General features: G+C 38.5%; 3 protein-coding genes across 4 annotated transcripts; 1 reads left to right on the top strand and 2 right to left on the bottom strand.

Annotated features, from left to right (window-relative positions):
• The first annotated feature begins 995 nt into the window (after nucleotides 1–995).
• LOC149014488 (ADP-ribosylation factor 1-like) lies at nucleotides 996–4723 on the top strand. 2 transcript variants are annotated; one of them, XM_089155060.1, is made up of 7 exons: nucleotides 996–1101; nucleotides 1203–1367; nucleotides 2162–2232; nucleotides 2548–2667; nucleotides 3545–3663; nucleotides 4222–4303; nucleotides 4378–4723. In XM_089155060.1, the coding sequence occupies exons 2-7, from the start codon at nucleotides 1220–1222 to the stop codon at nucleotides 4381–4383; spliced, it is 546 nt and encodes a 181-aa protein (XP_089011186.1). In that variant the 5' UTR covers nucleotides 996–1101; nucleotides 1203–1219; the 3' UTR covers nucleotides 4384–4723. The 2 variants fall into 2 exon arrangements, with proteins under 2 accessions (XP_089011186.1, XP_089011187.1); XM_089155061.1 differs by lacking the exons at nucleotides 996–1101; nucleotides 4378–4723 and having other exon boundaries at nucleotides 1208–1367; nucleotides 4222–4321.
• A 115-nt stretch (nucleotides 4724–4838) lies between these two features.
• LOC149014487 (uncharacterized) lies at nucleotides 4839–7299 on the bottom strand. Its single transcript, XM_089155058.1, has 2 exons — nucleotides 5006–7299; nucleotides 4839–4964 (listed from the first exon to the last, which is right to left on the bottom strand). Exon 1 carries the CDS (start codon nucleotides 6489–6491, stop codon nucleotides 5313–5315), a length of 1179 nt encoding a protein of 392 aa, XP_089011184.1. The 5' UTR covers nucleotides 6492–7299; the 3' UTR covers nucleotides 4839–4964; nucleotides 5006–5312.
• Nucleotides 7300–7364: 65 nt separating this feature from the next.
• ASPGB1 (N-terminal nucleophile aminohydrolases (Ntn hydrolases) superfamily protein) lies at nucleotides 7365–9113 on the bottom strand. Its single transcript, XM_089155059.1, has 4 exons — nucleotides 8878–9113; nucleotides 8564–8797; nucleotides 8124–8210; nucleotides 7365–7973 (listed from the first exon to the last, which is right to left on the bottom strand). The coding sequence occupies exons 1-4, from the start codon at nucleotides 9037–9039 to the stop codon at nucleotides 7476–7478; spliced, it is 981 nt and encodes a 326-aa protein (XP_089011185.1). The 5' UTR covers nucleotides 9040–9113; the 3' UTR covers nucleotides 7365–7475.
• Between the last annotated feature and the right edge of the window lie 6055 nt (nucleotides 9114–15168).

The raw sequence follows: 15168 nt of genomic DNA, 5'->3' as shown, positions 1-15168 counted from the left end.
AGGAAACCTAGAACCCTAATCCCAATATAATTACAAGTTTAACCTAGTACTATTAATTGACTCAATCCCTGTTTCAATTACAAATACAACAAGTAATACCAGTAATTGGATCATGCCCAATTCCGTGACCTTGACACCCAAACCCAATAGAATCTTCTTCCAACCATCCATCTTGAGGGGTGGGGAGGGGTGTTGCGTGATTTCAGCTAGAGATTTTCTCTAGTTGCATGATCTCAGCAAGAGATTTTCATTTTCTCTAAGGCTCTTTTCGTTGTTGCGTTTTTTCATATTTTTCTGCAATAGCTGTGGTTGTTTTCCTTGTATAGCTCCACAATCAAATTCTTTCCCAGTAATTAGTACAGATTTTTTTTTTTTTCACAATTGCTTCTTTTGCTTGTACACGGCTGTAAAGCCATGTAATGTGATGGAGACATGTGATTGTGCATACCTTGCTTGTAAGGGTTAGAGCCAACAACTACTGCGAAGGCTCAACTTGAATCGTTCAAGTAAACGAGATTTGCAACGGGATCGGTTGGAATCGTCCTGAACCTTCAAAATCCAAAATGGATCGGCCACATAAATCCAGGGATTTCAAATCCCTAGATTCCCACAACCAAACAGGCCCTAAAGAAATGAGGATCCAATCATCCAATCGACTTTTAATTATGTTTTCAATTGTAATCGTGAACCAATTTACAGTAAGAAGATTCGGGACAGCTACATGGACCGTTCTGGGTGAATATGGGCCTTTCGTAACTTAGTTTTCAATTGGGCCCAGAAAGATACTTGTTCTTCCACTTTCCCGCTTAAAATTCTTCTCAGATGGCAATGGCGTGAGCCGAAGAACCAATTGACGAACACAGAGTACCACAGAAAGGCACTCAAAGATGTGAGAAATCCAGAAAGAGAACCCAACTTTATTCTCTTATCTTTCTTTGCATTCTTCCCTCACTGGAATCCTATTCTTCTCGAACGGACAAGAATGTCTGCTCTATTTCTTTCATCTTCTCACTTCTTCGCAACTGTTCTGTTCTTTCATCCGCTGTTGTGTCGTTGCGTTTATTCTTCTCAGCTTCTCTCTGCTGTGCGATTGTCTCTTTGGTGAGCTAGACTTTCATCATATCCTTTTGTTTCATTATTTTCTTTTTCTAATCTGAGGATTTCATTTTTATTCTTCTCACCTGTTTCTCTTGTTTCTTCAGTTTGATCAGTTGCAGCGATGGGTATGGCCATATCTCGACTCGTGAGGTCGCTCTTCGCAAAGCGGGAGATGAGGATCCTGATGGTGGGTCTTGATGCCGCCGGAAAGACAACAATCCTCTACAAACTGAAGCTTGGAGAGATCGTTACCACCATACCCACTATAGGTATTTACTTAAACTGAGCTCTTTATGTATTGTTTCCGGTAGTGCAAAGACCAATTCAAAGTTTGCTTATTCTATTTCTATAGCCTTTCCTGGAATTTTTGTAGTTGAAGAGTTAGGTTTGGACGTGAAAGGGCTTGAGGCTCACTTCGCGAAATCCCAAACATTACCCTTTTGTTCTGTTCATTGCAAGGAATCTTGCCCTCGCGTAGGAAAGCAGCAGAACTAGATACAGAAAAATGGTTGGAAGTGGTAATCAGGTTGCTACCTGATAGGATTGAATGTAGTTTCTGCTACAGAATTGGCCACGCATAAGGCCTGTTAAGTTACTGCATGCAAACTACTCGTCCCTGTTTTGCACTGCTACATATTCTTCGTTTGAACTTTATTGGATTGTTGGATTGTGCTTGGGAGTCTTGTGGTGGAGAGGATAGATATCCGCATAATTCTATTCCAAGTCACCCTTTGCTGGTATCCGATTGAATTGATATTCTCATTTCTTTCAGGGCTTCTTCACCTACAAAAAAGAAGGCAAAAGAGTTATTCAATAAGCCTTGAATTTAGAGTTTAAGATGTACTCAAGAAGCCCTGAATTTCCTTAGATACCTTTAAGGTGTTAATTTCAGATCTGACAACTTTATGCTAACTTGGAAGTCTGTGCTATGGGTTATGGGATGGGGGATAATCCCCTAACAATTCATTGTGTTATGTAAAACTGAAATTTTAAATTAAGCGTGTCTACTGATGCATACAAGCCATAATGGTGATGAATTATTTCTTGGCTTTTCATTGAACAGGTTTTAATGTTGAAACTGTGGAATACAAAAATGTTAGCTTCACCGTATGGGATGTGGGAGGGCAGGATAAGGTACTAAGCTTGTCCCTGCATCTGAATGTATTTTCTCTATATGTTGATGCCCTTGGCTATTTCAAGTTGAAACTTGCTTCATGTTGTCCTCCACATAAAACCTTCAATCTAAAGCCAGAAGATCTGTATCAGTTCTTGGTGTATATTCGTCTCATATTGTAGAATAGATTTGATATATCATCTTTGTGATGGAGGGAAGAGGGATATGTGCCTTTATTTGGACCGAAGGCAACATGCATGTATGACAAAGGTACCATTTTCTCATGATGTCCCACCAAACTGATCCGTGCATCCTTTTAATTGTTTGCTAAACAGATTCGGCCTTTATGGAGACACTACTTTCAGAATACACAGGGCCTCATTTTTGTGGTGGATAGCAATGACAAAGAACGAGTTTTGGAGGCCAGAGATGAGCTACATCGGATGTTGAATGAGGTTGGTAACATCTTTCAGAAAAGTTTGAAATGTGTTTTGCTCCCTTGCATAGTTTCATTATGGCCCCGTGGTTCCTAAGTAAAAAAGGTACAAATAAACAGACATGAAAGATTTATTGTTCAGTAACTTGTTTCATTGGAAGAGAAAGAAAAAAAGATGTGGCCTATAACATAATGCCCAAATTCCCTAAAACAGGGAAACTAAAATTATTTACCCTGTTGATTTTACTAATGGGCATTACATTTGAAACCAAAGTCTATGGAATTCTGCATGCAGCAAGAAGCTTAAACTGATGGACAACTGTCAGTAGTCAGAAAACCTATATAGATGTTGCAGAAAAAGGCCACTGAACTGAATGCAACTTAGCATACAGAAATCAATCTGTCCACAACTCGCAGCTAAGATTACCCTACCTGTCTAGTCAGAAATTTAACTAGCCAGATAACTATCATTATCTGACAGGTATAGTTAAACCTCATACTAGGTAGAGTATGTTGATGAGATATTCTGGTTGATGGATAAGCTTTTCCCTTTACTGATGGTTGATTCAAGAGGCTGAATTTTTATTGGGTTGATAGCATTGCAACAAAGAATTTGAGTTCATAGATATTCTGGTTGATGGATAAGCTTTTCCCCTTTATTGATGGTTGATTCAAGAGGCTGAATTTTTATTGGGTTGATAGCATTGCAACAAAGAATTTGAGTTCATAGATATTCTGGTTGATGGTTAAGCTTTTCCCTTTATTGATGGTTGATTCAAGAGGCTGAATTTTTATTGCGTTGATAGCATTGCAACAAAGAATTTGAGTTCATATTCCACTGAAAATAGTCTTCATGCTCACAAACTGACACATAAATTTGTCTTTCTTTGTTACAGGATGAACTCCGTGATGCAACACTGCTTGTATTTGCAAACAAGCAAGACCTTCCGAATGCAATGAGTGTTTCTGAGATCACTGATAAACTTGGACTACACTCTCTTCGTCAGCGCCGGTGGTAAGCTCTCTCTGATGTGAGTTACCTATTATAGATGAACTGTGTTGTGAGTTGTATGACATGAATACCTTAGGGTTATTGCTTCTGAAATCTGAACTGTGGTCAATCAGTAAAACTGGACAGTTTCTGGTTCAGTATCACACAGGTCCAGCCAAGACTTATTGCTGTTGACACTAGTGATCTTGCCACATGTGAAACTTTAGATTCTGTTTCATCCTCTTATAAATCTACAACTATTAACGAACAAAGACTGATATTTAATGCCACAATCATATCATCTCTCATTCAATAAAGAAGTATCTTGACAAACCCATAATTAAGATTTATAGCACTTCCACCCAAAATTGATCTGGGGGAATTGTTGACAGTGTTTATACTAAGAACCTTTAAAATGGAATGGGTGGTCCTGGGGGGAGTGAAATCTACCTTATATTTTGACATTGTCTCCCCAAAGAGTACTTATATTATCAGCCTTGGAGATTGTAAATGGAAATCCAACTTTTTTTTACCGGTTACTTATTGAGGAGTTCCCTGTTTGGGGTATTTCATTTTCTGTAGGTACATACAGAGCACTTGTGCCACTTCAGGCCAAGGTCTTTATGAAGGACTTGATTGGTTATCCAACAATATCTCTAGCAGGGTAAGACTTTCTTTCTAGTATCCGCATGCTAATGGTCGTGGTAGGCTAGTCATAATATTTATTGACACTTGTAGGCATAATCTGCACTGCCATGTGGAGTTGTAGAATTGTCGGATTCCAGTGCATAAACACTGAAAGAAAGACCAGAACTTCTCCTTAGAGAAAATGATAGGACACTCCTCTGGAACAGTACTCACTTTGAGATCAGCAACGGAGAGAGCAAAACTCATCTTATATTTGATATAATTTGTTTTGTAGTACTGAAGTGCTTATTTTATCTGGGCATGTTATGTTATTAGTATGCATGGAGCATCATTATGGTTGCATATTACAATAAGTTGTTGAAGTTACAATGCTATCTTCATCTAAAGCTCTCACATAACAAAGATTTGTTATCCGCTTGCATGAACAATAATGAACTCAATAACAAACTGTGATGAGACATCAGGACCGACAACAATCAAGTTGTTGTATTTTACACTCCTAAATAATTTCATAATCCTTAGATATCAAGAGACCCTGATGGCTTGTTTGGAGCAAGGGCGTGCAGAGTTACATTGATGTGGATATCATCATCAGGTCTATTCAATGAAAAAAAATTAATTTCACTTTTGAATTCACGCCCTTACAGCCTTGGAACCGCTACCACACATTATATGCACTTATTTCTATAATATTAGGACAAATAAGATCAGGTGTAACCTCATTTACATTTACACTCATCTAGTGAAGCTTTGAAGCTGATCGTTGGCTTAAATTATAGAAGCATGAGTGTATCCTTTTATTTGGTAATAATTATAATTCTTGAGATTATTACAGTTCAGTAGGGAGAACCCAATAAACTTATTATGGATTTTACAGAGGAGAAAGCCACCGACATTGCCAACCCAGTAAACTAAGCGTCCGTCAGTGTCAATGGAAGGACAGAAATTGATTTCATTTAGGTAACTTACTTGTGTACTAATCCTTATACATTCTTAATTGAAGCAGTAGTAACTATCTGATAAACCTAAGAGATGGGCTTTTGACCGTACATTTTCCGGCATGTTAAGATTGGTTTCTGCGAGGGCCAGCAGAGCTTTGACGATGCCGGACAACTTTCAAGACAGTTATCCCCGAAGCTCCCCACCACCGACGAACCAGACCCACCTGAGAAAAACCCTGATGGTGGCTTCCCATTCAGGAAATTTCCGTCCAGGAAGAGTCTTCTTAAGCTCTGATCCTTCACCTTCTGGTAGTAATCCCAGGGAATTGGACCACGAAACCTGTTGTAACGCAACGTAACCGCAGACAGCATTGGAAAGCTCGCCAAATTCATGGGCAAGTAACCTTGTATCCTATTAAACCCCAGATCGATTGCCACTAGCTCACTGTCACTCGCGTTCCCTGGTTTCCAGATCTCGACGCTTGTGAAGCTGTTGTTGGCCAGATTGATCTGTTGCAGAGATGGTAGGAGAAAGAACCAACCTTGCACAGCTCCAGTCAATCTGTTGGCGCTTAGTTCCACCACTTCCAGCTGGGTTAGCCCTTCGAAAGATGATTGTGTCAGTGATCCAGTAAAGGAATTGGCCTTGAGAGCCAGCTGAACAAGCTTGGGGGGGAATCTGGGTAGAGAACCAGTTAGCTTATTGAAGCTAAGGTCAATTGATGTCAAGCTGGAGAGAGAGCTCAGCGTTAAGGGGAGCATTCCTGTGAGTGAATTCCTGGAAATGTCCAGGGTCTGAAGAGAGGTTAGCTTGGTTAAGGAAGGAGGGATGTTGCCAGAGAAGTAATTGGATCTCAAAGACAGGATCTCGAGGCTAGTGAGGGAGAATATGGAGGTAGGGATTGTGCCATAGAAGGAATTGTCAGAGAGTTCAAGTTGGGTTAGCTGGGTTAGCTGGGAGAGGAGAGGAGTGAGGGTGCCAGAGTAGCCAGCAGGGTCCAAGACGATTGAAGTAATTCGGGTGGAATTGGAGTTGCAGGATATGCCACAGACGAAGTAGGATCGATGAGGGAGAGAACAAGGATCGACTGAGAAGTTCCAGGAACCGATACATGACCAGGGAGGGATTGAATTGGGTTTAATTGAGGCCTTAAGTGCTCTCAATGCATTGATATCAGAGGGTAAAGTAGCTGCTTGGGTTTGGTAAAGTAACAAGAAGACAGATGGAACACAGAGTAGAAGAAGAAAGTGGAAGTTCGACATGAAAGGAATAACAAGGATTTTCAGTTCTCAGATTCTTGTCTTGATTAAAACTGGAGTGAACGTCGGTGTTGTTCTTCTGTGTGAGTGTGAAAAGAATGTGAACTCAGGTAGTGTAGTTGAAGAAGTGAGTTGTTTGCTTTGTTTGAGAGTGCGCTGATGGCGGGGATGAACGAGTGATTACTGGTTTCGGCCCCAGGTGGTGGACCCGATTCAGAATTGCTTGCTTCCAAGTTCCAAAGTTCCAACTCTCCCTCTCTCGAGTCTCGAGATTTACCCTTTCGGCTTTGCTAGCGCCTTTCGTCCATTCTTGTGGACATTACGTCGAACAGGTCATCAGGTGGTTATATAATATTGTGTTTTGGCAGATATGACCGTTAATAAAAAATTACAAAGACCTCGGTAGTCTCCAATCTTTCTCCACTGCACGTTTTGTCTTTAGTCTTGTTTAGCTGAGGACAGCTCATAATTGGATCTTTTCTTCTTACCTCGTGCAAGTGTATTTATAAAGAGTCGGCCTTTGAATACACTTTTGAATCTCCAGTGTTAAAACTTAAAAGACAATCTTTTCACCCGTTGAGATGGGTTAAATTCCTTTTCTCGTTTGATATCAGATCCAGCTCTAATAGACCCAGGCCCACTACCCAGAATATTTGGGCCCAATGCCTAGTAAGGAAAAAGTTTCAATCAAGGATGGACCAGATTTGTCGACAGCTTAATAAATAATTGAACTGGGCTTAGGCCCACCAATCATATTGTCTGGAGAGGCAGCACGGGCAAAATACCATTCATATATGCACTACAGCTGAAACAACAGAATTTGGCCTCCTAGTGTTTCTACCCTAGGGAGGCCTTTTTTTTTTCTTTCTTTTCCTGCTTTGATAAAAGGCTTTGCTTCACATTCAGACACCCATGACGAAACCCATGACGAAAGAAATAATTAACAACAAAGCCAGAGAAAGTGAGAGACCATAGGTGTTTAATTGACTACTCCCAGATGCCAACCTCCATGAAACCATCTTCGGTGGCGCATCCCCTGAACATACCGACGCAGTTGAACCCATAAGCAACTTCACCTTTACTGGAGACGGCGATCATGCCGGCCTTGCCATCATCCAACCTATGCTTGATAACATAATCCACAGCTTCCTGTAATGGAAGACCCTTGTACTCCATCACCGCCGCCACATCCCTAGCCAGTGTACCCCTTATGATGGCCTCACCTTCACCAGTGCAAGACACTGCGCAGATGTCACAAGCATAAGTCCCCGACCCAATCAACGGCGAGTCCCCAATGCGGCCGCTCATCTTGTTCAAAAGTCCTCCCGTCGAAGTCGCCGCTGCACATCTCCCTTCGCTGTCCACCACCACACAACCAACCGTTTCCGGTGCGTAAATACTGATTGGAAGCCCATTCATCTGCAAAGCGTTCTCCATTGCTCCTGCACCGCATGTCTCTAATCCCAATGGGATCCTGTAATCGAACTGATTCAAGCCACAGAAAACGTATGAATCAGAATCTTGTTTTGCCTGACAGACAAACCCGTGCTATGGGGGATTCTAGTAATAAAAAAGATTCCTTTTTCAGAGACTCACAAAGAAGTCAATAACCAGAAAAGGGTAAATAGTAAATACCACAATTGCATTCGCCTCCTTCGCTAGTTTCAACATCCCCAGATTTTCTTCCGTGACGAAGTAGTCATTCTCCACCAGCTCAACACCCTATCAAATTCACAAGAACATCTATTTTACTAAGTTTGGTAAATTACAAAGAAGACCAAGTGGTCCAAATTCCTAAAAGACAGTAGTACACCCAAACACAGCTATCATTTTTTTGAAAAGAAAAAAAAATTAAATCTTCACGTGTTCAATAAAAATCAATGGGCCGACTATACCTACTTTCCTCTAAATGGGCCTCCAGATTAAATTACCAGAAAAGGAAAAAAAAGCAGAAGGACTAGGCAAAACAGAGAAACCCAAACCCAAGAGAATCTAGAATCTGATTGAAAAGTTTTCGCAGATTCAGTTTCTCTGTTTCTCGAGCATGGCGATGAAACTGATGCAGATGCCTATACCTGTTGCTTGGCGAATTCCTCTGCGCCGTTGAAAGCGAGATAAGAATGAGGCGACTTCTCCATGACGAGGCGTGCCAGCGATACCGGATTCTTGACGGTGGTTAAACCGGAAACGGCGCCGCACCTCCGCTTAGGGCCGTCCATGATGCTAGCCTCCATTTCCACAGTTCCTTTCGTGGTTAACGCCGATCCTCTTCCAGAATTGAACAGTGGATCGGTCTCTAATTCTCGAACCTGCGTGTTGATTAGGTTAGAAAAACGGATGGATTTTGAAACAGAAAATAAAAGGAAAATCGAAGGAAAGAGAAACGTACAACAAGTTCAACAACGTCGATAGCAGGGAGAGAAGAACGAAGAGCAGAAATGCCGAGATTGAGGCAGCGAGTGAGGAGTCGTTTTGCTGCTTCTTGACGTTGCAGTGGGAGATTTGGATCCACACCAGCCCCTCCATGAACTGCTATAGACCAAGCACCCATATCTCTCTCCCTTTCTCTGAATTCAGAGAAATGCCACCCTTTTCGCCCTCTCTCGAACACTTCTCCCTGATTCTGTTGTTTGAAACGGTGAAGAGAAAGCCAGCCACCTTCCCTGTTTTATAGGGATGGTCGGATTCCAAAACGGAATAAGTTATTTTTGATAGATTGTTTGGAATCCAGACGTAAAAGTTAACACGTCGGCACATACTCATCACGCACCGTTGTTACCCACCACTGTCAGGGTACACTCATACACTGTTTTATTTGAACCATTCCAGAACTGTTCCCCCCGTGGAGAAGGGAGAGGAACACAAATCCAAACCCCTCTAGGGGGTTGTGGCCCACCTCTGGCAATGGTGTCCACTTGTATTTGGACTCCTCTACCCCTCTGTTTTCCATCCAGATTTCCTCCAATCCCACGTTGGTTGGGCTAAATGACTGCGCTATCTTACGTGGTATCCAAATTAAAATATTTTTTATTCGCATAGTAGAGAATTGTGCTCTCCTCACACATTTTGCATTATATACTTAGATAATAATTCTCTCTTAATATTGAATTATTTTATATTATATATAATTTAAATTTTACTTATTATGATGTTGTTCTTTTGTTTTGTTGGAAAGCTCGAAATTAATTGAGAAAATATCTCTAAAAACATGTGAAAAATGCCATTCGTGTGTACAATACGCTAACATTTGAATGACTATTATGAGGATCCACATTTAAGTAATCCAAAGGTTATCTATTTTAAACTAAATTTGAATTTTATTTAAACCCACCCATAAATTTAAATGTTATTTAAATTCTAGTTTGTTAGGTAACCTTTGGATTACTTAAATGCCACATGACACAATCCTATGAGGGAATTACAGGGAATTGTAGGAAAAGAATTACAGAGGATGTGGATCCCCATGTGTAGTGGGGTGAGGGAGAAAGAAAGGAAAAGAAAAAAAAAGAAAGGGTTTTGTGGAAAAGTAATAGTGGTAGTTCCACTTTTACTTTTCCATAGTTTTTTACAAAGTCCCATAAAAATTTTTGGGTTTTAAAATGGCTTGGGGTGGAAAAGTTAAGCTACTACATCATCAGACAAGTTTTCTATATTTAAAGAAGCTTGTCTCTCACTTTCTCACCCTAAGCAACCAAACAATCTATAATTTAGAGATTTAAGAAAAAGTAAGAAATTTTTCCACTTTTTTTTCTCACCCCACTTTTATTGCAGCAAACAAACGCAACTTTATGGATTAGTGTTTGAAATTAGTGTTGATATAATTCTTCACTCCCTTTTCTTTTCATAGATGTATATATTCACATTCACAAAACATTTAAAAAGAATCAGGGAATCTTAGTGAAGTGGTTGATTCATGAATTGATGCGGAATCTCAGGACCAAATAGATTTGTAATTTTTTTTTTTTTAATGTGGACAGATACATAGAAGAATTAAAAATCGAAATTTTTTAACCATAAACTATTCTTACCTACCCTGCTTTAATGGTACATATATGTTCCAATAGAGTACAGCTAAATGGCACCTCAAGTTGTCACGTGCTGCATCGCCCAATGAGGTTGTGTATCTTGGATTCTGTTGAAAAAGTGTTGCAGAGAATAAATAATAATATAAGAAATAAAATATATGGCATGGTTGAGATGGATCTATGGAATCTTTTTAACTTATTGGGATACTTGTCCTATTTACTTCTGGGGTAAGTTTTATTTTTTATCCTTTTTTTTTTTCTTGAGCTTTGGGATTCAACACACCGCCCATGAAATTGTTTATTAGTTTTTCTTTTCCAAGGAAAAACATTTTAAATTAAAAATGGAATTACATGATAGTACATGGGGTGGTGTTATAGCTCAAATGTTTATTCTATTTTTTAATAAGAAGTACTTCTAATTTATGCATTAATATGTTCTTCTCTTCCTTTGTTTGGGGGACTCTTCTAATAAATAGCACTGAATTTTAAGATTCATTTCAATGAATATACTAATGTTACATTAGGATATTTACATGATTAAATTTAATTACTCAATATTCATTGGAAAATTTTCTCATATGAGAGGAGCTAAATACAGTTCTCGTCCAAGAAGATCAAGTGGTGGTTTTAGTCATGGAAAAGAGCAAAAGATGAACTATTAGAGTGGTGGGATTTGAACAAGATCTGGATAAGGCGATGGAGTGTGTGGTTGGGAGCGAAGTTTCTGGAATGGAGTCATGGAAGTGAATTTTTTAAACAGTAGGGTTGAGATTCGAGTACATACCAAGGCTAAGTTTGTAAATTTAGAAACTCTAAAACTCTTAAATGTAAAATTAATATATATATATATTTGTATATAATACCTTTGAATTTTTAATCTAGATCATTGAATGTCAATTTGATGATGTTGTCGAATCTCGACCATCGACGGCCGAGAAGAGCAGTTGCCGCAAATAAAAATCTAAGAAATGATTGGACTTGAAAGAAGTATTAATGATAAAAGACATGCAAAAGCTGTGGACGATAATCAAAATGGAAAAAACGGATGGGAAAGGAAACAAATAAGGGACAAGTTGTTTTTTTAACTTTTAAAGTACAATGTTGTAATTTTAATTATATATGTCATACACTCATGCTATTAAATAAAAACATGTACCCTTTTTTACACGTACCTTGATTACATCTTCTGGAGGATCAAGCATGATCTCCAAGAGATTTCAAACCATGATCAGGATTGAACCATGACCTCTTTGTGGAAAATCTATGGATTCATGAAATCTAGCAATTCTACATTTTTACACTAAAAAAAAAAGAATTTCTAAAAATAAAATAATAATAATATTTGCCTTTATAAGAAATCAAAAGACAAATATTTTCCTAGAAATACATTCCAGTCCACAACCAAATAATTTAAGTTTAAAATTAATGATTTCTTTGGTTACATGAGTTTGGAGATTTCAAATATATGGAGTTATAATTCATTAAATTAACGAGTTTGTTAACTTGAATATGTGGATTTATCCTGAAAAAGTGTTTGGTTTACGTGATTTTTGTGAATGCACAAATGTTTAGGACTTTTATAAATCTCTAGATTTCACCATATAGTCATAATTTACAGATTCATGTTTTTAGTGTAAAAATATGAATCTTTAGATTTCATGAATCAAAGGATTTTCACAACCAAACGAGTATAAATCTCGTACTCTTGTAATTTCTTACAGAGTTAATAAAATAATGATTCAATTTCCAAACAATCCTTCAAAGAATTAGATGAAAGATAGAATAAAATAGATTCATTGATAAAAAAATATGTTATTTTGATTGGCAAAAAATATTAGTATGAACAACACACGTGGCTACACCTAGTATTATTCCCAATATTGTGGTCACCCTTTTAAGATGGGTTTTAAGAAAAAAAATCTTGTGTACAATAAGAAAAAAAAAATTATAAAGTAAAAATCATAGTAAGAAATAATTTTCCATGAAGATGTCACATAAATCACAAATGAGAAATGCACCTCAGGAAGAAAAAGAAATAAAAAAAATCCAAATAGTGTTTTTTTTTCCTTTTTTCTTTCTTTCTAGGAATTCCATAGAAATCGAATCACATATTTTAAAGACTCTAATAATCCAAGAGGGTACTCTTATTTTTGTCTCCAAGGGTTTCATCAACCTCCTTTCATCCTCTAGCTCCTTCTAATCGATTCTGTCCCAAAGCAATATTAGTGAAAGCAATATTAGTGAAGGCTAGAGAGTAGGCTTGGATGTTTTTAGTCTCTACGGCTCTACCTCTTCGTTCTTCACTCTAAGTAGCTTGGGGTGGTTAAGTTGTCCTTTCAAGAATTTCAGTTGATTGCAGCAATTATTGTGTCCATGAAATATGCACTTTAGCATCTCATATTCTTCCATTGTTCTTCATTTGCTAATGGATTATTTTCGCTCAATCTTCACATCAGATTCCACACAAATACAATCTGACTAAGTCACTACATTAATTGGGTTTGTAATTAATTGACACATGGCGTTCATGTTTTTCTTTTGACATGCACAATCGGGGGGACCGATTAGTGAGGGGGGCGGTGTCCGGTCCTTCCGGGGGCCTGCTTATTTTGTGGGCCCATTTTGATGGTTTATTGATAATATTTTTTTGACAAATATGATTTAAGCAAAAAAATGAATTCAACCCTGGTCAGAAACCAATTTTCTTTTTTGGATGCACCGGGTGTTTTACCTTACTCTCTGACATTTTTTTACGGGTACAAAATTGTAGATAAGAGAATGTATAATCAAATAAATAACTTAGACGATAAATAATTGAGAGAGAGCCTTTGTGGGGATTTTTTCCTTACCCACGTTTATAAAAGATAAGAGAATAAATAGGAAAACATGAGAGAGAGATGGGAGAATAATGGATTGGGCTAGTTTTAATTTGGAATGACATTTATACCCATTATTTACCTTTAAAATGGTTCTCATTGGGGGGCATAGTGCATTTCACTGTGAAGAGAGAAGTCGAGAAAAATAAGAAATTAGCATAAACCGAAATTAAGGATTTATAACAATTTTAATCGGCCTGGCCCCCCGCTGGGTCTGCCCCTCGATAGGGATTCAATGCGGTCATTTCTTCGATGCGGATTTACATATGCCTTTTGTACTGGTTGACCTGGAAATCTTTCACTAGTGTTTATTTTAATAACTGAGAAACCAGGTGTATTAGGAAATTTCAAATATATTAATAATAAGAATATAAATTTATTTAGTTAATAAAATTTTAGCCGTTTTGGTACTGAAGGGGCAATTTACGGGGCGTCTCGTGTTGAAGCTATTTTTCAAGAATCTCAGAAGACGATCCATTGCATTGCCCTGCCCTGCCTTGCCTTGCCGGCGGCTCATCTTCTCCTCGTCTTATGTTGTGGGTTTGGTTTGGGCATCTCCTTTGCAAAAAGGGTTTGGTTGGGGTGGGCCCATGGTAGAGTGACCGGGGAGCAGCCCTAGTGTCACATCACCTCACGTGATCTCCAAAATGTCTGGCGCAATCTTTGTATGTGAAATTTCCAATGCAATTATTTATTAATTATTTGACAAGAATCTTTTCTTTTCTCGAATAGTGACATGGCGGCCCGGAACAGGAAGAAAATTAATTATAATATAAAGCGGGTCCCACTTGGCCACTTTGCTAGATTACGGGGCTGCGGTGGTAATTGAGATTTATTCATAATAAAGAAGTTAATCTTTGGTTATTGGTAACGGTGCTGCAGTATATATCTTATTATTTTATGGCTGTCAGATAGATAGACAGACGATCTCCATTGATAAGAACGATGATCGATTGTCATGTATCCAACGCCTCCTCTGACTGAGCAATGACAGCCGGTCGATAAAGATGATGAGTGGTTTCCTCTTCAGCTTAAGATTAGCAAGATTCCTCGCTTCTTGGCTCTTGCCTTCCCCAATTTCCCAGAAGGATCTTGAGGGCTACAGGAATTTTAGTAATACCAGTTAAGATTCTTTGCTAGGGGTAATGTATTCTCTGTTTTTATGTCTCCATATGATAACCTATACATACAGGAATTGACCCATCTCGAGGATAGGTGGGGTAGGGGAGCAAACAAAAGATAACACTTCGTGGATGTCAGAGTGGAATGAGATTTCTTGAAAATAGTGAAATCTCTTTTTTTGGACGTAAGTAAGTTTTTATCGAACCACGTTCAATTCTTTATTGTGTGTTTTGTTTGTGTACTTCTTCGTTCATGTTTGTGCATCCGTATCTCTAACAGATTATTTATCTGTCATGATAGGGGGCAGACTTGAATGACACGCATTGTGTTACCAACGGTCGAGGTTAAGATATTGATCAAGACTTCGATCTCGATCGTTGGCAACACAATGTTGCACATGCATAGCATTGGAGTTGAACCCATCAATATAGATTTTGTATTAAATTCATTCTTTTTTTACCATATGTTAGAAGGGTGGTCACTGAGGATTTTTATATTGGATCATCTCCCATCAAGGAGAACAACGTGCTTTCCTAACACTTTTAAACCACATAATGGGAAGTGAGATCCACTAAGATTGTTGCTTTTGCTTATTTTTCAATGTTTTATAGGCAGTCCTTATCAATATTACACACTTGAAAGGTGTTTGAGAAGAGA

The sequence above is a fragment of the Hakea prostrata genome, chromosome 5, assembly GCF_041222555.1.
Source record: "Hakea prostrata isolate BN-2017 chromosome 5, UWA_Hpros_2, whole genome shotgun sequence".
Taxonomy (NCBI): Eukaryota; Viridiplantae; Streptophyta; class Magnoliopsida; order Proteales; family Proteaceae; genus Hakea; species Hakea prostrata.
This window is presented reverse-complemented; position numbering and strand designations above follow the sequence as displayed.

Excerpts from the sequence above, each read along its gene's own strand:
- ASPGB1 (XM_089155059.1), bottom strand. The coding sequence starts at position 9,039 with ATGGGTGCTTGGTCTATAGCAGTTCATGGAGGGGCTGGTGTGGATCCA. Across the intron at positions 8,211-8,563 it reads AGGAATTCGCCAAGCAACAG|GGTGTTGAGCTGGTGGAGAA; the intron begins GTATAGGCATCT and ends TGAATTTGATAG. Across the intron at positions 7,974-8,123 it reads AGGAGGCGAATGCAATTGTG|TTCGATTACAGGATCCCATT; the intron begins GTATTTACTATT and ends GGCTTGAATCAG.
- LOC149014488 (XM_089155061.1), top strand. The coding sequence starts at position 1,220 with ATGGGTATGGCCATATCTCGACTCGTGAGGTCGCTCTTCGCAAAGCGG. Across the intron at positions 1,368-2,161 it reads TACCACCATACCCACTATAG|GTTTTAATGTTGAAACTGTG; the intron begins GTATTTACTTAA and ends TTCATTGAACAG. Across the intron at positions 3,664-4,221 it reads TCTCTTCGTCAGCGCCGGTG|GTACATACAGAGCACTTGTG; the intron begins GTAAGCTCTCTC and ends CATTTTCTGTAG.
- LOC149014487 (XM_089155058.1), bottom strand. The coding sequence starts at position 6,491 with ATGTCGAACTTCCACTTTCTTCTTCTACTCTGTGTTCCATCTGTCTTC.